Source organism: Eulemur rufifrons, chromosome 8 (genome assembly GCF_041146395.1).
Source record: "Eulemur rufifrons isolate Redbay chromosome 8, OSU_ERuf_1, whole genome shotgun sequence".
Taxonomy (NCBI): Eukaryota; Metazoa; Chordata; class Mammalia; order Primates; family Lemuridae; genus Eulemur; species Eulemur rufifrons.
Window position 1 is genome coordinate 2,410,012 of NC_090990.1, and position 26,007 is coordinate 2,436,018.

Genomic DNA, 26,007 nt, shown 5'->3' on the forward strand with positions numbered 1-26,007 from the left:
AGCAGGGACTGAGAGCCACCGAACTTATCTGTGAAGAGCAAACATTAATCACTGAAGTGCCAGTGGGGACGTGTGTTCCCTGTGAGGTCACTGCCAGACGCGACACACCCCTCCTCCACTCAGAGGAGTAGGACCTGCAGCCCCTGGCGCTCCCACCACCGGCCTCCTGCCACCCCAGCCCCACACCCCCCCCCACTGGTGCTCCCACCGCCGGACTCCTGCCACCACCACCACCACCTGCCCACCCCTCCGCCCCCGGCACTGCCACCACCAGACTCCTGCCACCCCCGCCCCACCCCCCCCCACTGGCGCTCCCACCGCTGGACTCCTGCCCACCCCCACCCCCGGGCACTCCCACTGCCGGACTCCTGCCTCCCTAGAAGTCACCCCTATGGTCTCAGCACACACCTCCCGGCCCTGGGACAGGCCCGAGTGGACTCTCCGTGAAGGTGCAGGGCACGGCCACCCGGCTGCCCCCAGCCACAATGTCCTCAAGGGAAAACCAGGCTTATGCTGTAGACAGAAAACCCAAGAAAACTGTCAAAAGAGAAAACATGAAAAAGTTTCGTATAATATTTTGCTCAATAACTTAAAAAACAGATGTGATATAATATTAATAGTAGTACAAAACATTGCATAGCAAATAATATATTATGTTTATACAAAATCCAGTAAGAAAAACACAATTTTATCATCTGGGATGATTCATAAAATACATTTTGCTAAAAGCAAATCAGAACAGAGCTACAGATGGAGACAGCACGGGCCTCGTGCGCACCGCGGGCAGAGGCTGCGTCAGAGCCACCGCGGAGGTCACGTTCACACTGGCCTCGGTGGCTGTCAGTAGCTCCACCAGACACGGGTGTTACAAAAGTGGTCGGGGGCTCTGTCCTCAGTCAAGTTCACAGGTCATCCGGCAGGTCCCTGAGGCCAAAGGCCGTGGGGAAGACGGAGCACAGAGCAGTGCAGGCACGTGGGTGGGAGCTGGCGGCTGCAGGGAGGACGAGCGGCCGGCCCTCACTGGTAGATGACCTTCACGCAAAATGTCTCTTCGTTTTTGTCTTCGTGGTCATTGATGTAAATGAGAATCTCCACCTCCCCCACGCTCTGACGAGGGGCAAACCGCAGGCCGATCGTGTAGGTCTCTCCTCCTCCGACCTGGAAATAAGCGTCGAAATCCCAGTGTCCACCCCCAGCTGTCCCCGCTCTCTCATCCAGCCACCTCTCCGCACAGTCACGTACGTCTCCAGCAGGATCAGCAGCTCACAGGAGCTGCCCGAGGACTGTAAGCCCTCAGGGTGTACCTGCGGCCTGCCGGAGACCCCAGTGCCCGGGGACCAGGGTGACACGTTACTCAGACCCCAAAGCACACTCATTGTCTTAGCTACATTTTCCAGTGTTATGGTGAAGACCCTGGGCACACCGCTCTTTCCCGTTCTTGGGAGAAGCTTCGCTAAATCTCTGGCAAATGAAGAAACATCGGGTCACCCAAGTATAGGCTGACACTTGTCACTCTCCCAGGACTTTCTGAAGACGGCTCCTGACGCAGCGGAATCACTGCTAAAGGCAGCGCTAACCACCTCCTCCAGGTCACCTGCCCCCCAGGCGCCACTGGGCTGACGCCTCCCGGGACGCCCACCGCACCTGGAAGGCGTCCTCTTTGAACTGCAGCAGGTCAGGGTGGTCGCTGTGCAGGTGGTACGTCCTCCGGGAGGGGTAGGGGTTGGTGTAGGTGATCCGCTTGTTGACGCCCTTCCCTTGGCCTGCCGCCAACGTGATCTCGAAGGCCTGTGGACAGAAGGGACAGGGGACGCTGTGGCCAGACTCAGAGGAACAGCCGCTGGCCCCTTTTTCAATGTACCGTGTGTGCCCCAGACGCAGGGGACTCCACGTAGACAGGACAGACAGGCTCTCTGGAGCGTCCAGCCTGGGGGCATGGACAGCACAGGAGCAAGCCCCCCACTGCCCACCCAGCCCGACACAGAACCCCAGCTCTGGGTGGCCCGAGGCACAAGGCTGAGGCCCTGTGGTGCCTTGGCAGGGAGCCCCCATCCCCTCAGCCCGAGCTTGTCACCCATACAGACCTTGGAAATGAGTGGCTGGCGGCAGGACAGGCACACGAGCCACGAGGACACCAGCTGGTGACAGTCCACATCGACCAGGTTGAGGTGGACGAAGCGGCTGCCCGCCCTGAGGGGCCTCACGCTGACGTGCAGGTCCTGCATCCCACGAGGTGGCAGCACAAAGACGCCTTTGGGGTCCGTCTTCAAGAGCAAGAGCGGCAGGTTCAGGGCACAGCCTCTCCCGGGTCGCAAGCGAGGAATCCCCGCCCACCTGCGGCCGGGGAGCCGGGAGAGCCCAGGGCCACGGGCTGCTCAGGGCCAGCCCACGTCTGCGGCCACGTCTCAGGCCTGCACTGGGCAAGCCCCTCCTCGCACACGGTCACCACCCCGTGTGCCACCGCAGCAGGGAGAGAACCAAAACCAGCTCCGGTGTAGACGCTGGCCAGGATTCTCGCCGTCCTCGCCATCCAGTGTGTAACTGTGGCTTCACAGATTCCAGAGTCACTGTTACTATTTACCTCTCAGTAATTCTAAAAATTGGCCTTTAGGGCTTATTGATATGTCACTCACCCCCAATGACACCTCTAACAGAAGGCAAGTTTAATGAAGCCTTTAGTAAAAGAGTGTCATTGGTCACTGAACCTGCTGTAAACGCATCAGGACCAACCGCTGAGCTGTGCCCAACACCTGCTGTCCCGTCTCCCGGGTAGGGTGAGGGGAAGGCCCAGAAGAGCCCCCAAAAAAGCCGTACCTTCAGCTCCTGGGGGTGTGAGGTGAAAGCTCTCACTTTCCTCACCGTCTGTGTCCCCCGAAGGACAAGGGACAGGCGAGTCAGCTGGCCTGTGACACAGGAGACGTCCACACGCTGCAGGGAATGCAGATGGACCTGCCACGTCTGCACGGGTGCCACCAGCCAGCGGTCCCTGCAGCAGGACAGGAGCCATGGGCACTTGTCCTTGAGGACAGCAGCACCAACCCGTGAGAGGTGGACAGGCACTGCCAGGAGGCTGGGGAGGCCGCACAGGGACAGCCTTGGAGGGCGGGGGCCGAGGACACAGCGCTGGGGCCCGGCTGCTCTCGCCCCTGGGCTCTCGCCTCCCACCTAAACCAGAAGCTCTGGGGGGCGGGGCTGTGGCTTAGACATCGCTGGTCTCTGCACCCAGGACACCGCCTGGCCCAAGGTTGCTCAGGCCAAATATGTGTCCTGGACAAGCCTCAGTCCCCAGATGGTGAGGTCCTGCCCCCGCCTGTTCTCAGAAGCACTGCAGGGGATCCCCCGGTTCACAGCGGTTCTGAAGGATTCTCAAAGGGCCAGGAGATCCGACTTCAGAGGAAACGGTAAAGGGACCAGCTCATCCTAACGGGTGAGAGGTGGGGATGATCGCACCACAGTCCTCAGACATCAAGGACAATGGCTGGCCATGTCCCATCTCTCCAGGAGGGAACACAGCCTGATTCCCTCAGTTCAGCTTGAAGATTCAGCAAGGAAACAATGACAACAGGCTGCTGGGCCACTCCTGGCACTTCTGTTTCTTCCCTTGGTGGGCACAGGATACATCCCACATCTCTTGGGCTGTGTGAGCCGCTCCGGAGCACAGAGGACGCTGTCCAGAGCCAGGATGGCCAAGAACCAGTAGGATCCCACCTCCCAAAGCAGAGGGCTGAGGAGCTCCCACTCACGAGCTTAGGGAGGGGCCAGACCCACTTTCAATCCACCAGCAGCTCCCAGACCTGCCCTGTCCCCACCTCTGCCCTGTCCCCAGACCCTGGGGCCTGCACACTCACGAGTAGATGAAGACAAAGAAGTCTTTGCTCTCCGGGCTTGGACCACTAGCCACCTTCAGAAACACATCCCGAGGCTCCCCGGGGCCCTGCCAACCGGATGCAGACACATGAGGGCCACCCCTTCGAAGCTCTGCCTGACCCGGCCTGGCCTGGCCACAGCAGGAGGGAGCCGGCCCCCACCCCAATGAATTTATTAATTTTCTGTACGAGTGGGAATTCACTCTTCTGTTCACTGCAAAGGAGAAAATCATTAGCTTCCTGATTTTGTATGGATCTCAATAATTACATTCTGCAGGAGATGCTATCCCGTTTCCTAACTAGTCATAACACAATTATCGCCGTTATCCTTTACACAATGGTAATTAATAAGTGCCTTAATTACCATTCACTTTGCTTCATGCCTTTTTTAAATTTAAATTCAGATGATCAAGGAACTGATCTGCTAGTGGAAAAAATAGAAACACATTCATAAAGTTCTCATAAGGATGTCACAATAGCCTTTAGCACCTTGGAAAGAACCCACTTAGTCAAAAACCTAGAAGGAAGAGGCCCCCCAGGAGACCGGGGAAGGGCAGGGGACTCGCGGGAAGGACCTGCCTGAGCCAGGCCCACAACACAACCTACCACATTCTGGGTCTCACAAATGACGTTCGGGTCACTGCAGCGAACGTGGACTGGGGGCTCCTCGCCGGCCATTCCTCTCCGAGCACCTGGAACAGGGAAAAGGCCAAAAAAGTCTTCTCCTCGGCCTGGGCCTGTGCTGCAGACAGCCCTGCATGTCACACCATCTAGGACAGGCCTGCTAGGCACACGGACACGGCCACCTCTACCCCAGGACAGCGCCAGTGCGCTGTGCACTCCTGCAGGGACACTGGCCCTTCCGCCCCAACATGGCACATCTCTTAGCGACCTTTTCAGGGGACCATAGAAACGGAAGCACCAAGAGGCGCTTTGGAGCACAGAAGGCCTCAGTGTGCTCTGAAGGCACCACTGGGAACAGGGGAGATGTCCGCTGAGCGGCAAGTGTCCCCACCCCCACCCCCGCCTACTAGGGACAGACCTGGACGTCGGGAGCTGTGATTTTTAGAACAGTGGAATCAGCCACCAAATGTGCACCTGTCCCCGCAGAGGAGGCAGGAAGGCTGCCGTGCAAATCATAAGGGCAGGTGGCAGAACTTACAATGCACCACATGTTCCTGGTGTAACGGCACCAGGCCATGAAGTAACGATGCCATCTGCCACCCGTGGGGAGACACTGTTTTCAAACAGTGGAACCTGCAAAATGCCAGCCACGGGGTCGGCAGGGGACCTGCCTGGGAGCGTGTGCCAGGGGGGCAGGCGGATGGCCTTCTTCAGGAAGGTGAGCTCTGGGTGATAGAAGCGGAAGACCTGGTCCACCACGTGGGGCTGGGGCTCCACGGTGAGGCAGAGCACAGCGATGGGCTTGCCACCGCCCGCCCGGAACAGGACCTGCAGGGGAGCAGACACGCCGGCGTCACAGGCAGCAGGCGGTGTGTGGGCAGCTTCACGGCCCTCCTCAGGCAGCACAGGGACCTCCCCTGTCACCAGGACCCACCCTCCCCCTCAGATGAGATGGGAAGTTCAGGCACCGTCAGAGAGGCAGGGACAGAGTCTGCAGTGGCAGGTGCCCGCTCGAGGGGCCACTGAGCAAGGCCCAGGCCAGCACCCAGCACGGGGTCCGCATGTGGGCGTGCTACTGCCGTTTCTCTGAGTGAGGCACCCTTGATGCCAGTGGAAAAGTTCTGCAGTCCCAACACCAAAAACTGCTCCACCCATAATCCCACCTTCCTACACCCTGGATGTGTGTGTGCAGAAGTCATTCTAGAAGGATCTCAACATTAACTCCACCGGGTCCTTGTGGGTGGTACTGGGGGTCGCTGCGCTCATGGTCGAGCACATTAGCACAAGCTCTTTGATCCCAGATGGTAAAAAGAGGCTGTGCCTCAACTGAAAGCGCTAGATATACAAACTGTCCTCCTGTTTTTAAAAAAAGTTATTTACCAAAAAAACTTCTTTGTCCAAAAGAGGCACTAATTTGGACAGCTGATACAATGGGTATCTTTATTTCATTATACACACACACGCACACAAGTGTGCCCAGAGACACTTGTATATGCATAAATGCACACACATGTGCACACGCTTACACACACATGCACAAGCACACACACAGGAAGAGAGTGGAGGGGGAAGAATGGAAGCAAGATCTTTCTGAATATATCGTGTTTTATAGTTTGATTTTGGACTTGTTGAAATGTTCTTAGTTAATTTTAAAACTAAATTTTTAAAACAGGCATCTCTATGTATTGAAAATAAACTGCACCAAATCTGTGTATGAAGCTGGTGCTATAACTGCCCAGAGAAGAATTCGTTAAGTAAATTTAAAACACTGGACAAAAAGGACCTAGGACAAAAGCACCACGCAGAAATCCTAATGGCAGGGGCCTTGCTCGTGGCAGGGTGGACACCGGGAAACACATGCAAGCTCACATGCGGCTGGTGTGGCCACCGGCGTGGCCAGCAGCGTCGGGCCGAAGGGGCTTGACCAGTGTGGTCAGCAGATGGGTTATATTCAGAGGAATTGGGCAAATAAGTGAATATATTGAAGAAAACAGGAGCCAGGTTTCTCACTAGCAGACATGGGAATCAGAAACACATTAAAAAAACAGACAGTGGGAATAAACCTGTGATGTCAGACTGGTGCTGGCAGAATTGGTGTGAATTCATGGTGTTCAACATAGCCAAAAACAGAAGTCTGTGCCCCAACACACACACACATGCACACCAGATACCTACACGTCATATATGCATGTGTACAGGCACATGCCTTTCTGCTGGGAGGTACTAGCAGCAGTGACACCCAGCAATAATGAGCACATTGAGCACCCGGATCTTGGTTTCTAAATCTCATTCTCCACCCAGAGAAAACTTAGCCAAATGGCCGATGTTCCAGAAACGAGCAGGGAACGTAGGCTGAGCCTGGAGGGTCTGTGCCAGACAAGGAAGGGCTCAGAGAAGAACAAGGACGTGTCCACGGCTGGAAGGGGCTGCCACTGGTCAGTCGGGGACAGTGTGAGCATGAGCAGCTAAATGAACAATGACAGTAACGAAATGAGTAATAGGAATTCACAGTCCAGGAAGATATAAAAAGTAAATAAAATAAATGAACAGGCTGAAGGTGAAGCTCTGTCTAACTCAGAATGCCAACGATAAATGCAGGCAGGACGGGATTTGAAAACCCCCGCTGGGCAACCACCACACCAGCTCCCGATGGAGACAGCATCATCAGGGGACGCTGAGACCCCATGGGTAAGAGTGTGACGAAGAACAGGACACGCATATGGTCTCAGAGTAGCTCTCGACAAAACGCTTCCTCTTTACTTTCTAATTACTAAGTACAATTTGTTTCACAGGGAAAATGTGTGGCAGACACCATCTAAGCTAAATGAAAAAGTTAACACCACCGGTAACAGGACAAATCAACATCGTGTCGCCCTCGATACGATGTTCTGAGAATAACAGCAAAACGTCTGTGGAGTTCCTGCCCCAAATGCGGGGCCCAGTCGTGCGTGATCAGACAGGCTCGCTGCGGTCACGCCACAGGACAACTGGCCTGCACACTTCACAACGGCCAGAGCCACGCGAGGACGTGGGGCAGCGCCAGGGGGCCCGTGGAGCACGCCGTGTGGACCTGGGCGTGCGATCGGCTGAGCACCGGCACATCCGTGAAATGTGAGTGGGACCTGTGACCAGAGCCCGTCAGAGCCAATCCCCTGACTCGCGGGGTTCTGCTCTGGTCACACAGGGGCACGTCCTTGTTTTCAGGACAGACCTGCCCTCAGTCTCCTGGAGGAAAAGGGCACTACGTTGGTAACACTCCCCAACTGTTCAGGAGGAAGTGCATAAACACAGACTGGTGACGCAAAGGCGGTGAACGCCAACAGTCGGGACATCCGGGAACAACGCACGGGAATTCTTCACACTGTTCTTACAACTTTTCCCTAAGTTTGAAATTATTTCAAAAAAACAAAAAAATTTAAAGGCACAGGAGTTAACTTGGAAAAGATGGTAGCAGCCAGAGAGGGGACAGTTTCCGCATCTAAAGGATCACGTCGTGGAGCGAGAAATACGAACGTGACACCCTCATGGAGAGACGCCACAGACCCGGCCGTCTCTGGAGGCCGCGGGGGTGCAGCCTATCACTTCGGAAGTCGATAAATGGAGGGAATGAATCTAACGTTTACTCTGACTTCCCACTGCTACGTACATTTCAGGGTAACCAAACTGCTGATGAGGAAAGTTCTTGTTCACAGGAAAATCTCAGGAAGAGACAGAACTGGAATTTCACCACTTTCCACCCCAGACGGAACATGGGTGCAGCTCGCGAGCCCCAGGGGGACGGTTGATGGGGGACTTGGAACAGATGCATCAGGCCGTCAGCATCCGAGCCCACGAGGACAAGGACCAGCGTGGCCGCCACGGGTGCCGTGGTCGGCCCACACTCCACAGCTCCAGAAACAGCACTGGGAGGCAGGTCCTGACCCAAATGAGCCAACGTGAAGGGTGCAGCCCGGACACTGGGCGATACCGAGGACTCGAGTTAACTCGGGGCAGTGGCAACTCGCTGTCAGGTTAGAAAAGTCCTCGTCTGTCAGAGATACACACTGATTTATGAGTAAACTAATAACATTCCTTAAAACTCCAAATTCATGTGAAGGGATCATAGTTTTGACATAAAGATTATTTCTAAGTGAAAACATCTGAAATCTTATCTGAACTTCCCTTATCTGACTGGAGCAGGACCTGAAAACACAGCTGCCACCAACCCGCTGAGGGCACCACGCCCATGAGACAGTGTCCCACGCAGTGTGGGGAGAGACAGGCTGCCCACCCATTAGCATTAAAAACCACAGAACCTTCCATGCTTCCCCACCGACGCGCTGACCCTCACTCCCGTCTTGTGCTGGTTTATAAACCTCCGCCTCCAGGCGCCCCGCGAGTCACTCCCTTTGGCACACGCCCGCGCCTCTCCGCTCCTCCATCTACTGCCAGTTCCCTTTCCGACCCCCTCATTCGGACCTACGTTGGCAGAGGACAATTTTCCTCCCAACAGTTTTGGCCACAGGATGACGGTCGGGATGTCCCACATGTGTAAGGAAAGAACTACTGGCCCCGTATCTAGCCTAGAGCACTAAGGAGACAGCAGACACGCTCTTTGGATAAAGGCAAAGCCGAGGCTTCACACTTAAATACAATAAAGGCAAGTTGTCACTGGTGACGGGGCCTGGTGCACACAGGGGACCCCGGCGGCAACCGCCGTGAGCCTCGGGAAAGTGGGGCACGGCTGAGAGCCTCCCCTTAGCCTGGGCTTGCTGAACTCTGTTCTCAGGGTGGGCGGCAGGGGTCCCCGATTAAAAAGGTTTCAGAACTTCCTTTAAACGAGTGTCTCAGGCTCCTCTTAACAACGTCCTACCAGCCACCCAACGAGGGGTACGTGCCTCACAAACACAGCCTCCCCTTAGGAGGGCAGGCGGTGAAGGAGTCAGTCTTATTTCCAGGAAGAACCACACACACACACACACACACACACACACCACGGGGACTGCTGGGCTCACACCCAGAGAGTGTAGGGCGGCAAGAAGCCGAGCTGCCAGGGACGTGTCCATGCCAGACACTCACTCAGGGGCTGCTGGCACCTGGGGAGGCTGCCACTGCCCTGCTAGGACATGAAGAAAGTCCACCTCTGAGGCCCGGCCCCCATCCTACTCCTACCCTAAACCTGGCTTGACCCCTCCCCTCTAGGAGGGCAGAGAAGGGCACAAGGGTCAGGTCCACCCACGTGACAGCAAACTGATGACACACTTGGCTCAGTCACTAGGGAGACACTTGGCTCTCACTGCAAGACCACAGGAAACCTCTGGAATGCCCAGGACCACTCTGTCTCCTGCCCCTTTACCTTGGCCCGCTTGGTGGGCATTGTGCTGGACGTCCAAGGTGACCCAGCGTCTGGGCCCTTCTCGGAGCTCAAATCAGCAGAGGCCTGTGAGAAACCAATTAGCACGAGCAGGTCAGCAGGTGGCGTTCTTGGGTGACCAGCCCCTGCACGTGTGGGAGGAGCTGCCACCCTGGGCTAAGAGCTCGGGGTGACTTCGTTCACTCTCACGCCAACCTCTGGGCAGCGACTGCCATCAGCCAGCCTCTTTACACCAAAGAGGAGGCTGAGGCTGTCGTCAGGTAGGAAGTGGCAGATCCCAGATCATAACCTGGATCTGCCTGAGGTCCCCTCACTGTCCTTACGGCCTGTCCCAAGAGCCAGCGTGGAAACCTGTGCACCTCCGGGAATCTCTCAAGCCCACCTCCAGGGATGACCACCAGCCCACAGAGCTGCCTCCAAAGGTCAGTCGGGAGCTGACACAGCCGCGCCCCTCCCGGTCTCCCACACGGTGCGGCCACGCCTCCCACACACACCACCCCCAAGGCTGCGCCCCATGTGGGGAGCAATGCCACAGCCAGGGGGGCAAGCGACAGCAACTGCAGAGCAGGAAACACCGGGAGGTTTCAAGCCATTAGCTCCGCCACGGTGAGAGAAAGTCTTTGACCAATTCACTAAAGAGAATTATGAGGCGGCAGTCCAGACTTGCGGACGGTCACCAGGCAGGAGGCTCTGGCTGCCCGGCACAGTGTGGGTGTCTCGGCTCCCGCTGAGTGACGGGCAGCTGCAGGCCTGGGATGACACGGGCAGAAACCTGGGGGGCGGCCTGGGTTTCCCACTGTCATTTAGCTGAACGGCATTCCCCTCACGTGTCCGACAACCACACCTGCACCGCGGCCGGCAGCCCTGCAGAGAAGCTCTGGAACTTGAAGGGGACGTGGGTGGTCTCCCGGGGGCGCAGGAAGAGCTGCGGGGCCAGGCTGCCGCGCAGGTGGAACATGTCCTCCTCCACCGGCGTGTGCAGGCCGGCAGCGTCCTTGAAGTACTTCCACTCCTGAGTGTCCGCGATGACGCTGGGGAGGGAGGAATTCTTCCAGGCAGGGCCCCGAGGCAGGACGCAGCCCACCCACCCAGAGCGGCCCTCGGGGGAGCTGGGGAGGCAGGGCTCGCTCTCAGGCGGGCAGAACTCCTGCCAGCTCAGAGGCGCCCGGTTAGGGCGGCGACAGGAGGGGCTGCCGAGACCCACCTGAGCTCGGGGTTGTCAATCTCCACAGTCACCGTGTGCTGCGTGTTGTGGGGGTTCTTAAGTGTGAACTCAAAGAACTCGGCGGTGCCCAGCGTGGCGTAGAGCGTGTGCTGCGTGGTGATGGCCAGGCTCAGCGCGCTGGCGATGCTCTCGGCCTTGGCGCGCTCCCGGTAGGCAGCGATGACCTGCAGGTCCCGCAAGTGCTGTGCACGGACACTCTGTTGAGCCTGCAAGACGGGCACCAGTGGGTGGACAAGCCCTGGGCGTGCTACCCTCCTCGAGGGGCCTGGTTTGCTGGCCCCCGACTGCACGCCCCCGTCGCAGAATACCAATTTCTTCTGGAAAATGACCACAACCGCCCCCTTCTTGACCATGTGTCAGGATGGGTCTCAGCTGGCGCTGCACAGATTCACTGGCCGTCCCTTCCCTGCGGAGTCCACGCAGCAGCCCAGCCTCCCTCTGCCCCGGCCCACAGGCGGCGGCCCGGGGAGGCGGAGTCTGCCCTGCGAGCACCTCGAGGCTCTTCGCAGCTGTGGGACTGGCGCCAGGCACGGTGGGAAACGGCAGCAGTGGTTTCAAACAAAAGAGGAGAAAACACCCTCAAATCTAAGACAGGTGGGTGACAGGGCTCACCTGGCCAGGTCTCCAGCGCGGCACCAGAGTCCATGGGAGGGAACATGTTCCTGTCACGCTGAGTCTCAGTGCCCCAGATGACCTCACGCTGGGTCAGGGTGCGGACACCCCAGCACAGAGTGTGGACAACCCGCAGGCTGCCTCAGCGAGGCTTGGCCACCCCTCTCTGGGGCCCCAGGGACCCAGTGGGCTCGGCCAGCAGGACGTGCTCTACAGCACGGAGACTGGATTGCTTTTCTTGTGTGCCTCACGTTAAAAGGGAGGCCCGTCGCAGCTGCCTGGCAATATCTGAGGCCTGGACAGGGCCACCCCCCAGCCTCAGCATCAGCCAGGCCCCAAGGACTTCAGTCTAACCCCAGGAGGCTGTGACATCAGAGGGGACGGGCTGACTCGAATGCTGTCGGACTTTAACTCAAAAGGTGAGGAGGGAATTTGATTTCTGGCTTAAATGACTTTGGATATTTCCTTTCTACTATCCAAAGCCTCGGCCTTTCCTCTGCAGAGGTGTTGATGCCGAGCCTCTAACCTCCCCCTGGGATTTGGAAACGGGAGGTGGCCGTGCTGACACGGGAGGCCTCCCTCCGTGACACTGTGGTCACCACGGCTTTTGAACACAGTGGAACCTCTGACAGGCTGTGCCAGATAACAGGGCCGGGCGAGGGTTAGGATGCGCAATAGAACAGAGAGCGGCTTTTCAACCTCAGGATTCAAATAGTGCACTGCTCTGACCCACGTCCTAGCTGAGGGGACAGAATCTACTCTGCCCACCAGTGAAGTGGTCCCCAGGATGACACAGGGGTGGGCTTTCAGGGTGTGGCCACTTGGAGATGGGAGCTGAACTGGCCTATTAGACTGGCTGTCCTGGGCAGGGCACAGTGATGGCCACGCCCTGGGTCACCGTGGATTTGATGGTCAAAGCGATGGGTAGAGACAGCATGAACCTGGGGGCCGTGAGGAGGGCACCTTGCTGTCCACTCCTGCCTCCTTCCATCCCACAGAGGACGCCGTTAGCCGACACCCCACAGGAGACAGGGTGACTCTTGATGCCAGAGCGTGACCCAGGCGGGCACAGCCCTGCCCTCCCTCTCCTCTTTCTTTTGGGATCCACCCGCCTGAAGACGGCACCAAGCGCTCACACTGCTCCTGCCCAGGCTGTAGGTTTGGCAACAGAGACCTGCCTGGGGAGAGGGCCCGCGGCAGCCTGGCATTACCCGTGCCGGGGTGAGTGCGTCTGCAGGTCCCGGGCTCCGTATTAGCAGGTGCACTTGCCTACTGTATCAGCCAATTCTCCATTTTTAGCTTTATCAATAAAGAATCATCAGTAAAATAGAGGTGACACTTAAGTCCCCATCAGCCACACTCTTACCTTACATGCTGGGAAGGGTGACGAGGTTCACTGGGCCCCTATGTCCCAGCACCCAGCACACCCACTGGGGGACCCAGACACTGGTTCAGGGACAGACCTCTGCCCTGGCAGAGCAATGAGGCCCAGTGAGCCCTGTGCTGGGATTCTGGAAAGTAAAGCTCTCTCTGTGGCTCTGGCATCCGATGAAAACATGGAACTTGGGACTAGTGCCACTGCTTTGCTCCCACCAGGAGCAATCCTGCAGCTGTTGGGATGTGTCACTGCAGGGGCCTGAGAGTGAAGCCAGGACACAGAGGGCAGCGGGAGGTAGGGAGACCAAGGCCCTGGGGGCCAGACACAGCCCCAAGCTGGCACTACCCTGGGACAGTCCAGCTACCGTGCCAACAGACCGGCTTGCCGTGGGAAGAAAATCGAGCGGTGACCAAGTCAGTCCCAGGCTCGACGTGTCAGAACACCTGCCCACAGGTAGAGCGGCTGAGCCAGAACCAGAGGGCAGGCCCTGGGGACCCGGCAGGCCAGCGTGCGTTGGGCTTTGTGTCACTCGCAACCCCCACTCCCACCCCCAAAGGAGATGAACCTGCGGTTCTGTCTTCTAGGATCCCATGAGGTACAACAGTTCTCCCCTCCCATTTCTTAGCTACAAAATACTGAAGGGTCTATTTAGATTTTCAGCCAAAAAAGGCAACTTTTCTAGTCAGAATAATTACACTGGCAACCAAGATACTGACATCATTCAGAGCTCTCGTCCCCAAATCTGGGGGACTCAGAATCGCCTGCAGAGCTTTCTTAAAAGCCCAGGCTCCGAAGGCGCCCTCCCCAGCCAATTAGAACCAGAATCTCCCGGAGTGAAGCCCAAGCATCAGCTTTTAGTAAAAGCTCTCCCGGTAATTCTGACTTGAAAATTTCCCCTGTGGCTGAAAAAGTCCAATTCTCTTACATTCCGCAACTAGCGGCAGGAAGAGAACGCTGGGGAAGGGGAGAGGCGGCGGCCAGGACAAACCCTCACCAGCACGCGCGTCCCGCGCACGCCCAGCTCTGCTCCGGCCTCCTGCAGGCGCACGGACCGCATCCGCTCCAGCTTGCGCCTGCGGACGGCGTCCGCCTCGCGGCCGGCGCCCTGCGGCCCCGTGGTCCCCCGGGAGTGGGTCAGCAGCACGGCCGCCAGCTCGCTGTCCACGTCAGCCAGCTTCTGCGCTTGGACCACGTTCTTCCCCACTGGAAGGGTCAGAGAAGGAGTCAGGGTGGACGTGCAGCCTCTCCCTTCCGCAGGCAGACGGGGACAGGCTCCCGGAGCCACCTCGTCCAGGGAGGGGGCGCAGAGCTGGCTGGTGCTTTCGGCAGGCCCCGCCCGCACAGCGCTGAGACGCAGGTGCAGGTGGTGGTCTCACAGCCTGGTCGCCACAGCACCCCCTCCACCAGCCTCTAAAATCAGAGTTCTCACTGTGGTACTTAGATACAAAGTTACCTTCAGGTGATTTTCTAGGGGAAACTCAGTGTTCTAGAAACTCACTTTCTCAGGACATTAAAAGGCCCGCTGACATCCTCGCCCAGGACTGCCGGCCTCAGCTCACAGGCAGCCCCTCCGGGAGCACCGTTCCGAGCCCTCAGACGCACCGTCACATTAGACCCTCAAGCACGCCCTGCGTGGGGCCGTCATGAGCCTGGAGTTCAGGTCAGGAATCGGGGTTCTGAGGGGTTGCACCCGTGGCCAGAGGCCTCCAGCTTCTCGGGGGCAGGCGGAGCTCGGAGCAGGCCTGGCCCAAAGCTCCTGCTCTCAGCTCCGTGCCCAGCACCCCTGGACCGCCCGGCCTCGGGCAGCACATCTCCTTCCAGGGTGGCTCTACTCACCCTGGACACACAGTGAAAGCCGCTTGGCAAACAGAAGCCAAAGAGCCCGGCACCAACAGGCAAAAGGGCAGCCACACTGGGTGGACATTTTCCTTCTCATACAGAGCTGGGGCGTAAGGCCTCAGTGGAACTGTGCTCTGACGAGGCCACGTCACATGCTGCCAAGAGATTCCTGGACAATCGTTCACACAGACAGGCCAGGGGAGGGGCACCCCAACTTAGGACCTGGGTCCCTCCTGGCTCTCAGGCACCGCCAGAAACTTCCCACAGGAAACACACGCCAGCCTGACCCCTCCACAGCCTCCACCCGCAGACGTCGGCAGCCACGGTAAAGCTCCTCGCCGTGACACAGCCGTTTGTCCCCTCCTCCCCCACCTCTTCCTCTGTCACAAGTAAGCAAGTGCTGTTTCCAGGTTCCTCGTCACCACCCTAACTCGAAGCCATTTAATCGCTTTGCAGATGCCACAAGCTGGCCTTCGATGGCTGTCCCAAAGAGCATTTTACGTGTCTCTGGGGCACAGGCGTGAGGGGAGGCCCAGCCTGGATCAGGCCTGAGCTGCCCGTGGCCACAGCCCCACGTGGGCAGGCTGGGGGGTTACAGTGAGCTCAGGTTTTCACACTGCATCACCCCAGCAAACGTCTCTCTTGGTTCCAGAGTGACCGTGCGGGACCACACCTAGGGAGGAAGGAAGCACTGAGGCCCTTTATTAAAATTCTGTGCTGCTTCCTAACCCCAGAATGTCACCTGACGGGCGAGACCTGAGCTTTCTAGCAGACACCTCCTGTCCTGGTTCTCTGAGCACAACAGGAACTGAAGGACCCTGACCCAGGAGTGCTCAATCCTCTCAACAATCCCTACTGGTTCCAGCGCCCGGGCCTGCCCTGCTGGGCCCTGAGGCCAAGGTTTCCAATGACCTCAGCCTCTGTTCCCGGAGTGCAGGGACTTCCCACTCTGTGGAGCTGGCTCTGCCCCTGCCCTCCGGACAGTCACAGGGGCCAGCTGGGGATGAAGCAGCACTGACCCCAAAGCAGGGAATCGATTCGAAGGCAAGTTCACCACCTTTAACCACATCTGGCCAAGTCCCCTGACCTCTCTTTGCCTCGGTTTCTTCAATATTACAATGCGGAATCCAGCCCAGAATAGACACTCACCTTGCTTGTTTCGTGGATCACGGATCACAGACCCCCTCGGGCATCTCAGGCCCCTCCCCCCCAGGAGGATGTACGAAGTTGTACCTGGAGTTTCAGGGGACTTGGGGGATCCTGGAGGCCTTACAAGATGGAACCCAAAGGCCCTCCCAGCTCTAACAAGCCACAGCGCTGATCCCCCTGGAGAACCGTTCAAGGCCAATAGCCAGGGCCATCAACACAAGGCGGCTCATGGCAGCTCTGAATTCACACAAGATCATCTGCAAGACTGGCGGAAATACTACTGAAAGAGCACTGCCCACATGCAATTCAAGTGACAGGTATTTTATATTCAGGTCTGTGAAGTCTTAAATTTTAAGGGGATAGGCCGGGCGTGGTGGCTCACGCCTGTAATCCTAGCACTCTGGGAGGCCGAGACGAGTGGATCGTTTGAGCTCAGGAGTTCGAGACTAGCCTGAGCAAGAGCGAGATCCCATCTCTACTAAAAATAGAAAGAAATTAGCTGGACAACTAAAAATCTATAGAAAAAATTAGCCAGGCATGGTGGCACATGCCTGTAGTCCCAGCTACTCGGGAGGCTGAGGCAGGAGGATCGCTTGAGCCCAGGAGTTTGAGGTTGCTGTGAGCTAGGCTGACGCCATGGCACTCTAGCCTGGGCAACAGAGTGAGACTGTCTCAAAAAAGAAATAAATAAATAAACAATTTTCAGGGGATGGGAAAAAACTTCAGAGTTTCCCTGTTGTGAAAAATAGTTTCACCAAACCCAGCTCTTTCTTTCCCAAGCTCCATAACTGGTTTGTTTCTTCTATTAACAACATGAGAAATTTCAACTTCCTTTTTAATAATCAGGCTATGCTCATCCTGACCTCTTCCTCATTTGCTCTTCCCCTGATCAGACACAAACGCCACTTGCAGGACGAGCGTTTCTGTGAAACGGGGCAGCCGGCCTGCAGAGCCCAGGCTGGAGGGCGCTGGGCATGGCGAATGCGGGGGATCGATGGGGCCTGAGGGTCCCCAGGAGCAGCACGTCACCTGGACACAGGTGGAGTTTCCGTCTCCAGCTGCCTGACAGTCTCTCTCCAGATGGTTCTAACCGAGGATGGAAAGGGAGTGTCCGTCCTTCCAAGGGAGCTCGCAGGTCTCCGAGCTGCTCTAACTGGGTGCGCCTCCCCAGACCAAGGGGCGGCCACAGCCTGGCCCTGGACACAGAGGGGCACCGGCTCCACCACAAACACACACGCACGTGCACAAACACGCACACGTGCACAAACACGCACACGTGCACACACGCAGCTTTCCACCTCACTCCTCCCCGCCCCCCACACACCATCCACCATTCACAGCCCACCCACACGTGGGTCCAACAGCTCAACTCACGTCTTGGGCCTCCGCTCGTGAGGAGGCTGCCTCCAGGGAAGCGGCCGGCTCCATCACTCGAGATGACTCGAGATCTGGACGGTGGCAGTGAGCTAGGATTTCTCACTCTCTGTTCACGCAAGTGACCTAAAGGAGAAACACCCCGGCATGAGATACCAACACCAAGTCAGAGTAGTCTGAGGAGACAGATTAATGCACCACATAAGGAGCTGCAGTTTTCCAATCCCATCCACACCCTCTGACGTGCTAACGTCCCACAGCGCCGCTCTCAGGTTTGAATTTGTCTTGCAATTAAGAGACGAAAGGTGGGGGCTTATTTTTCTTTGCACGTTTTCATCTTGTGGTTTTTTTATCCTCTTGCCAGCTCAGCAACAGCCTCTGCTTTCTCGAGATGAAGCAGAGCACGTGGCGCTCACAGTTCACTTACACGCAGATTCCTGCCTCTGCTTCTCTGGGTCGCAAGGCGGGCTCTTCACAACTCACTGGGCCTTCTGAAGGCTGCACCGTGCATAGAAAGGCCTGTGTGCACTCGCGCGTGCAAACATCTGACTCCACATACAACTCACGGTGAAAGGGCCTCAGCAAACTAGAACCTTCTCTGGAGCTGCTTCTGTAACAGATGTCTCGGAGAGCAGTGTTGTGGCCTCAGGATTAGCATGTCCACAGGGACACAGGTGACCATGGGAGCAGTGCCCTGTGAGCCTGCAGAAGTGAGTGTCCCAGGGGACCAGTGCTCACCCACGGGCACGCTCTCCGGCAAGGTCAGGACCCACAGCCTCTGCCTGAACTCCTGGGCTGAGGCAGAGCACAGCTAATGAAGTCATGTTCCAAAATGAACTACCCAAGTTGCACGCAAAATGCTCATGCTATTGACGTCCCCAATTCCAAAGAGAAAGTGTTGAACACCCACAGGCCTGGGGCATCCTGGCAACCTTCCCGGGAGCTATTAGAAGTGGGAACCTTTTCCCCTGGGCTTCCCACCTCTCTGGGACCCCCGGCTCCCACCTTCCCTCAGGCCCAGGATAGGGAGGGCGCCTCTCCTGCTTGGCTGGGCCCCTCCTCTGGCCCTCGGCAGATCCACCTGCTGCTCTGGGCTCCTTCCCCTCTTGCCTGCCAGGAGCTCTGTTTTCAAGGGCAACTCAGTGCCAGGTGCATCGTACGCCCAGGTGCCCACAGAGGTGAGCCACAGTCTCTGTCCTACCCAGGCTCTCCTGGTGACAAAGGTGGAGTTTTCACCTCCTGCCGCCTAACAGACACGTCTCTCCCTAGAACAGCTCTGCACAGGCTGGAAAGGAAGCGCCCATCCTTCCGAGGGCGCTCAGCAGGTCCCCGAGCTGCCACAAGTGGGTACACCCTCTGGACCCGAGGGAACCACAGCCTGGATTTCGGATACTGAACTGCGGGTGGTGACGCCCAAGGCGTGTCTTCGACAGAAGATCATCCCCCACAAAGACTGCGGAGGGCAAAGGCCCCAATCCGGAGGTGGAAAAAGACGAGATTTAGAAATTACAGACAGACTGAGATCAATCTCCCGTGAAATTCCAGGGGAGTTTACCCAGCAGATGGACGGAAAGCTCCAGTCGGCTCCGTACGGCCATGAGGACAGTCCCTTCCCTCACGCAACCTACACTGTCGTAATCGGTCAGTTCCTCTGGTCATCTAGAGCGTGTTCTATGGGGCCTCAGCCCACGCTGCGCTGGCCTTCTGCCACCTCCTACAGCCCAGAGCTGTTCCTGGTCACCTGCTCCCGCTGCCGTCTTCTTCACAGGCTTTTTCAAAACCGAAGCTCAGGAAGCAACCGCGGCCAAGGTGCCGAAGCGCTCGCTGTCTTCTCCAGGCCGCTGCACGGGCAGACGCGGGTTCTGCCGCTCAGAGCAGTCCCCAGGGGCAAGTTCAAAGCTCATGGGGTGCTCAGACATGGGGTCAGCCACCTGCTCCACATGCTGGGAAGCCTGCCTTGAGGCCAGATTCGGCCAGAGAGCACTCGTGGACGTCCCTGAGGAGGGACGGCAGGGCCACCTCCCCCCACCCCTGGTAGCAACCAGGAAGGCCAGTAACATATGTATCTGGTCATCTCTTCCCAGGGGAAAGTCATTCTGGCCAATGCCCCAATAGCTGCCACCACCTCATCCCACTGTTCTTTCTCCTTGACCTTGACGTCAGCGTTGTGAGGCGCAGGAGAGCAGCACTGACTCCCCCTCTGCTCAGGACCCCGCCACACCCCACGAAGATGCAGCTTCTGTCTCCCGTACTTGCCCTGCCCTGGGCTTCTGCCTGCAGGCGACCCACCTCCCTGTGGCACCTGCAGCGTCCACGCCCTCCACCGAGGAGGACTGTTCTCGTCTTTTCTCTGCTTCCTCCTGCGGAGGGCCCCCAGAGGCACTCCTCCACCGCGCCACCTGGCATCGCCACCTCTGCTCCCACACTCTTCACAGCGGCTTCCATCTGCCACGTCCAAGTGAAGTGGAGCCCTTCCGGCTGAGGCCACTGCGTCTCTTCCCAAATGCATCTTCGCGTTTCCAGGGCAGCCACTGGTGACCCCAACAGTGGCTTGTCATCACCGGACCAAGATCCCTGTCCCTAAGGAAAGAACCCAATATCTGCGCCCCTCTGCGTGGGCAGATGTTCACGTCTCACGGCCTGCGGCCGGCTCCAGCCTCTGCAGAGCGAGGTCGGAATCCGAGGTGAGAGGGGCACTCGGACTTGTTCCGCAGTCACCAGTGAACCTTTCCACCGCCGCGCCAGATACAAGGCAAACAGCACAAGGAAGAAACGGTCCGTGCCGTCAAGGAGGGTCCAGATTTGTGAGGGGAAATGGCAGATAAATGAGCAGCGCAGGGCAGTGACAGCGTGGGGCAGGGAGGGGACAGCTGCCTGATCCAAGGCCCAGCCCACCGGTGCTGGAGCCAGAACTCCAGGCACTGCAGCTGGTACTCACGCCTGGGGCCCCACCGCCTTCCGCATAATGGGGATGGTGCCCAGCAGGCCCCCAGGTGCCCCAATTTCCTGCCCACGAGCTCGGCATGGGTGCAGGCTCCCCGCTGCCTGCATCTCTTCCCACGGGAATCTGTGGCAGGGGTGGCAGTTCGTGGCTGACAGTCTTGGCAAGCTCTCTGTCACGTCCCAAAGACCCGCTCCAAGGAGGGGCCTCCCAGCTGCCCAGCAGGAGGGCACGAAGCACCTCCAGTCCCTCCCTGAGGGCAGCAGAGACTCCATCCCACAGCTGGGGGAGGCCCAGAATCTTTCTCAACCACCTTCATCCGATAGCTAGAGGTTCCCTGAATCACAGACGAGAAGGCCTTTGGTCCACCCACGTCAGACTGGAGCACGCGCTGGCCTGGTTTAAGCCTGCCAATGTGCACCGTGCCGGTAAGTACAGAGATACCAGGGAAACCTGCAAGGTCAGGACGGGTCCACACAGCTCGAGGGGACAAGCAGCCAATGTCCTTGGAGCTCGGGCTCTCACGGGGGCTAATGATGATGACAGTTGCAACAGGTGGGACCAGCAGGATCCTGAGGGCCACCTTACAGACAAGGGACACTGCTGGGCTTCGCTCCACTTCCTCTTACTACATTTGCACCGAGAACGTGTGGGAAAACAAACTGAAGAGTTGAGTTTGCATCTTACTTCGTTCTCAGTCAGGAAGGGTCTGGGTAGCAAGATGCCGCGTTTCAGCAGGGCACGATCTGTGCTCGTTACCTGGGGCAGGTTTCCTCCCCTGCAGTGGGACAGAGGGTCACGCTGGGCCCAGCACATTTGCTGCAGGGGCAGAAATTCCCTCCAAACACAGACAGCTCCTGAGGCAGCCCTGCAGCTGGAGCAAAGCCACCAAGTGTCTGAGTCACACCTCGGCCATCTGCCAAAGCCCATCACCACCTGGCTCTCTCTGAAGTGTGTGGTTTGCTGACGTCCGTCCCCTGAGAACCTGGACGCTTGACTTGTGGGGTTGCCTGCCCTGATGCCTGCCTCTCCTGGGAAGGCCCCTCGGGAAGGCCCCTCCAGGAAGGCCCCTCCGGGAAGGCTGCAGAACACAAGTGACAAGCGAGCGCCCCGCTGTGCTCCTGTCCTACTGCACAACCTTGACCACTGCGACGGAAGAAAACAATGTGGTCCTTGCAATCCCTTTGCAACACACGCTCACTGAATGGCAGCGCGAAGGAGGCTGCTACGGAGCGGAAGGCTGGCCTCCAAGGAGAGGCACAAGCAAGAGGACGGTCCTCTCCCCACCGTGAGAGCCACAGGAGCCCTGGGCCGAGTTGGCGGCCACCTGTGTCCCCGTCTGTAGCACAGGCTTCCTCACGTGGCCTCAGATGGAGACACATGCATCGTGAGTGTGCCCGGCGAAGCAGGGTGCAGGCCGGGGCCAGGGCTGTCACCCGGAAGCTGCCACAGCCCTCGCCCCAGCCGCTGGCAGACAGCTGCCTGCGCTCCAAAGAATAACCAGTTTTATGAAGAAATAAAAGACATAACACGTTTTTTCTAGAAAATGCCAACTGCACAGAGGAGGCCTGGCTCCTGCACTGAAACGCAGAGCATGTGGGCGGCATCTGTCCTCTGTCCCGACCTCTCCCTGTCCCGCTGGCACTGGAGTCTCTCCGCTGCTATCTCAGACTCGCTCTCCCACGAGCTTATCTTCCTCTTGCAGGCAAAGTATGAAAATGACAATTCGAGATAACATATAATGGAGCCAATCTTTCTTCTGAAGATAAGATTTTAAAACCTGGAGTCACTGCACATTTGTGGGCTGAATTAAATATAAAAACAACCGACGCAGTCTCAGAAGCAGAATGCCTCTTGCAACTCCCTTCGTCGTAGGAGCCTTTGAATAATGTCTGCTCCTCACATGTGGCTCATTTATTTCTCAGAACCTAATTGAGTTCTGCTGTTTCCATATTGTCTGTTTTCCGGGCTGCCTCGGATTGTACATTTGTAAACAAGCAGGCAGAAACCTCCAAGCAGACTTAATGAGCTGTGCGCTGCTCCCTCCTCTGCCGCCGCGCCGCCAGCCTTGTGCTGTCAGCACAGGCGGATGTGGCCCACGGGGCCCTGGGGCTTAGAATCAGGCTGGGTTTTGAGGAATGGAAAATTCCCTAATAAAATGACAGAGTTTTTGAGTCCCTTCCAGACAGATACGGCCCCAGAAATCTCAAGCAGCTTAGTTTTGTTGTTTTTAATTCTGCCCAGAAAAACCCCCAACCTTCCAGGGTACCCTCCAGGGAGAGTCCATGGGTTTGTCACAAGCCCCACAGGGTCCCACAATGTCCCTGCCTACCAGCCCATCAGCTGCCCCATCCCATCAGAGCCCTCTGTGGAAGCCTCCGGGCTGTCCGAGGGTGACCCTCCAGCACCACCTGGCTCGAACGCCTGCCCCACTGGTGCGGCACGTGGGATGGAGACAGGGACTTTGCTTGGCCTCTCTGATGAGCAGCCCTGGGGACACCTCTGACACAAGGCCATGGTGCTGGACCGAAAGGAAACGGGTTTCTCCATCCTTCTCTCCTGAGCTGTATGGAAGTTCGGGAACATTGTTGTTTTCTCCTCTCCATGATGAAACAGTTCCATAGGCTGCCGCTCCAAATGAAAACCCCTCCTGCAGCCGGTCACTTTATTTGAGGACTGTCGCAGAGATGCCCCATTGATAGCACCAAAAAGCACAATGCAGGCGAGCCCAAGAAGACTCATGACCTCAAATCAGGATCAGAATCGGGAATACCAAACTGGAGCCAAGACAGACTCGGGGCCCGAGGACAGTAGCCAAGCTACTAAGGATTCTGCTGCTTTGCTACGAAGCATGTGGTACCCACGACATGGCCCCCATGATGTGGCCCCCGCCCTGAGGGAGCTGACAAGCTAGTGGGGGAGATGAGTGGTCGCTGGAGAATGGTGCAAAGCCAGGGACAGCTGGGGGGACTCTTACCCACGTTGGCCAAGGTCAGGTACAGCCGGCCCTTCACCACCGAGCGGACGCCGATGGGCTTGACACTGCCAAACCCAGTCACGTCTCCGCTCACCGCCATAGTGTCCCACTCATATTCAGTCATGACCACCTCGAGCTCCTGTGACACCTGCACGGCCGGCCGCCCCTGGCGGAGGAGGTGCTGTGGGGGAGAAACGTGCGCTCAGAAGCCAGTGACCGTCCCCAGGCAGCCCTGCGGGCGGAAGTAGCTCCTGAGCCACCAAGAAAGGCAGCTTCTTACAGGCAGGAGTCCTCATTGTTGGGGTCTTTTTTGCAATTCTTAGGTGAAGTACAACCCAATTTACCCAGTGAATAAACACCACCAGGCACGGGGACTCAAGAGCAGGCCTGGCAGCGCCCGGGAGGAGCCTCCCCTCCGCAGGGGCGAGGTGGGGACGGAGGGCAACGGAGCCACGAAGACTGAGCCGAGCCGTGACAGCGAGTGCTCCGGGGAAACCCTTCAGGGGAGGAGCCTGTGGGCAGAGAGGGCTGGGGAGGCAGGCCGGGCCATGGGCACAGGCACGGAAACCCCCAGGGGACTAAGGCTGCAGGGTGGCCTACGGGTCCTCCCCCTGGGAGGGCCCAGGGGACCTGAAGGGCCCGGCTAGGGTGCTGGGCTGAGGCCAGGCCGTGAGGATCTCTGTGCCAGGCTGTGGCTGTCAGAGCAGGAAGAGCCCAGCTCGCGACAGTGTCAGCAGGACCTTCCTGACCGTGGTCTTTCCTGCTCATTACAGTGAATCCTCGATGCCCTGCTTGTGGGGCATGCCTGGGGGTAACAATGGAAGCACAGGCTGCTCCAGGCCCAGCTGGGACATTCTTCACGGTGTGGCCTTGGGAAAGCACTTGCTGTGTGTGAACTGGAGCCTCTTCACATGTCAACGGAAGCGTGGGACCAGACTGAGGTCCTGGCCTTTGCAATTCCCACACTTCCCCTACATGACAGAAGAGCCTGTCCCCGGGAGACGCCCAGGCCCGAGCCTCCCTAGCTCAGACCCTGCTGGCTCAGCAGTGCTCGGCCACACGGCCCACGTTAATCGCACACACACCCACGGCTCAGCAACCTCAGCCGCCGTGATACGTGAAGACTCCTTTGGAGAACGGCCAACAAATATAAGAAACAATATTCAGCCTCACTAGGAAGGAAAGAAATGCAAATAGAAACAAGGTATCATTTCTCACCTATCAAAATGGGAAAGGCTTTTTTTTAAAGGCTAACGCCCACAAGGGAAGTGTCTGGAAACTCAGGCGTCCTCTCGCCTCCGCACAGCGCGGGCCTTGCTGGGCCCAGGGGGCCACGCCCCTACCTGGCTGTGCACACCTGCAGCCCTCAGAGTGCCACTCCGGCGAACGTGCCATTTGGGGAGAAAGAGCTTCAGAGTCAGAAATGGGCCAAAATCTCTGCTCTGGTCATCGTCAGGGCGACCCTGGGCTTCATCTGCTCCACTGGAAACAAGGACAACAGGACTGTCCCAAAGGGCTGGGCTGTGGGTTACGTCGAATGAAGCCCACAGCAGTCACTGGAAGTCACTGTTCTCACTGCCAAGACGGTACACTATTTTCACTATCCTTGGGCAATCGGCTAGAAATCGGGTGTAAAATTCAACTTCAAGGTGTCCGCTACAGTGATTGGAAGAAGGAAACATCACTTGAATGTCCAACAACAGGGAAGATGCAAAACAAGGTGAAATGCACCCTCGTCCTGCAGAAAATAAAACTATCAAAGGATGAACAGAGCATCCTAACCATCTCAGGATCTGGAGTCACACGGCATTATCTTGCCCTATCTCAGTCTTCCATCTTGTCCACCTAAGTTTTAAAGTTAAAAGACTTTACTTGAGAAAAGTAAATTTTAATTTTAATTTATCCAAGTCTGTGTCAACAAACAGTGCTTAAGGGGCTCTTCATGTAAGTGACAACACCTAGTCCCTGCCCTTGGGGACATCAAGGCCAGAGTGGGGGACAGACAAGCAATGGCCCCAATAACCCAGGGGGAACAGAGGACCAGGGTGAGGCATCAGAATAGCAGCCACACCTGCTGCGTCCTCACGGCCCACAGACCCCACCCTGAGCGCTCCACGCACACTGTGCCCCAACTTCCCCCACCCCAGGGGCCACATGCTCCTCACGCATGAGGACGCTGAGTCACAGGAGCAGCCAGTGCAGTGGGGGGAGAGAGGAGCAGGCAAAGCACCAGGGGAGGAGGAGCCTGGTGTGGGGACCCCCAACCCCTGCACTCGAGGGATGAGGGGCCACCCAGGAGCACACGGCAGGTGAAGGAGCAGATGGGTGACAGGACAGGATCTGCACTGCTCAGGGACCATGCGGGCACTGGAGGGGACAAGGCTAACAGGAGAGGAGGGGAGGTTGCGGCCGGAGTCCAGAGGAAAGTAGCCACGCGGGAGTAACGAAGTGGATGAATTTCAGAGACGCGGGAGCTCTACCCTCTCCCACCTCCACCCCACAGGTGAGAGGAAAACTCTGAGGACGTCACGTCTACAAGTGGAGGTGGCTCCAGTCCCCAGCCCAGGCATTGCCATGGTAACTCTACGTTGACCATCTGGGGTCCCTGGGACAAAAGGCTTGGGGAGAAACCCCAGGGAAAAAGAGTGAATGAATGGATGGATTTAGGT

General features: G+C 57.6%; 1 protein-coding gene across 1 annotated transcript in view; it reads right to left on the reverse strand.

The window, feature by feature from the left end:
- Window positions 1-863: 863 nt before the first annotated feature.
- Window positions 864-26,007, reverse strand: part of NPHP4 (nephrocystin 4) — a 110,911-nt gene continuing 85,767 nt past the window's right edge. Inside the window, exons 17-29 of the mRNA XM_069477273.1 lie at window positions 23,339-23,519; window positions 17,409-17,546; window positions 14,053-14,261; window positions 11,048-11,274; window positions 10,688-10,874; window positions 9,826-9,909; window positions 5,162-5,318; window positions 4,473-4,558; window positions 3,849-3,934; window positions 2,815-2,986; window positions 2,085-2,264; window positions 1,645-1,788; window positions 864-1,158 (exon numbers count right to left, since the gene is read on the reverse strand). Coding sequence (XP_069333374.1) covers window positions 1,018-1,158; window positions 1,645-1,788; window positions 2,085-2,264; window positions 2,815-2,986; window positions 3,849-3,934; window positions 4,473-4,558; window positions 5,162-5,318; window positions 9,826-9,909; window positions 10,688-10,874; window positions 11,048-11,274; window positions 14,053-14,261; window positions 17,409-17,546; window positions 23,339-23,519 — 1,992 coding nt within the window. The 3' untranslated portion in view covers window positions 864-1,017. The remainder of the gene's footprint in view (window positions 1,159-1,644; window positions 1,789-2,084; window positions 2,265-2,814; window positions 2,987-3,848; window positions 3,935-4,472; window positions 4,559-5,161; window positions 5,319-9,825; window positions 9,910-10,687; window positions 10,875-11,047; window positions 11,275-14,052; window positions 14,262-17,408; window positions 17,547-23,338; window positions 23,520-26,007) is intronic.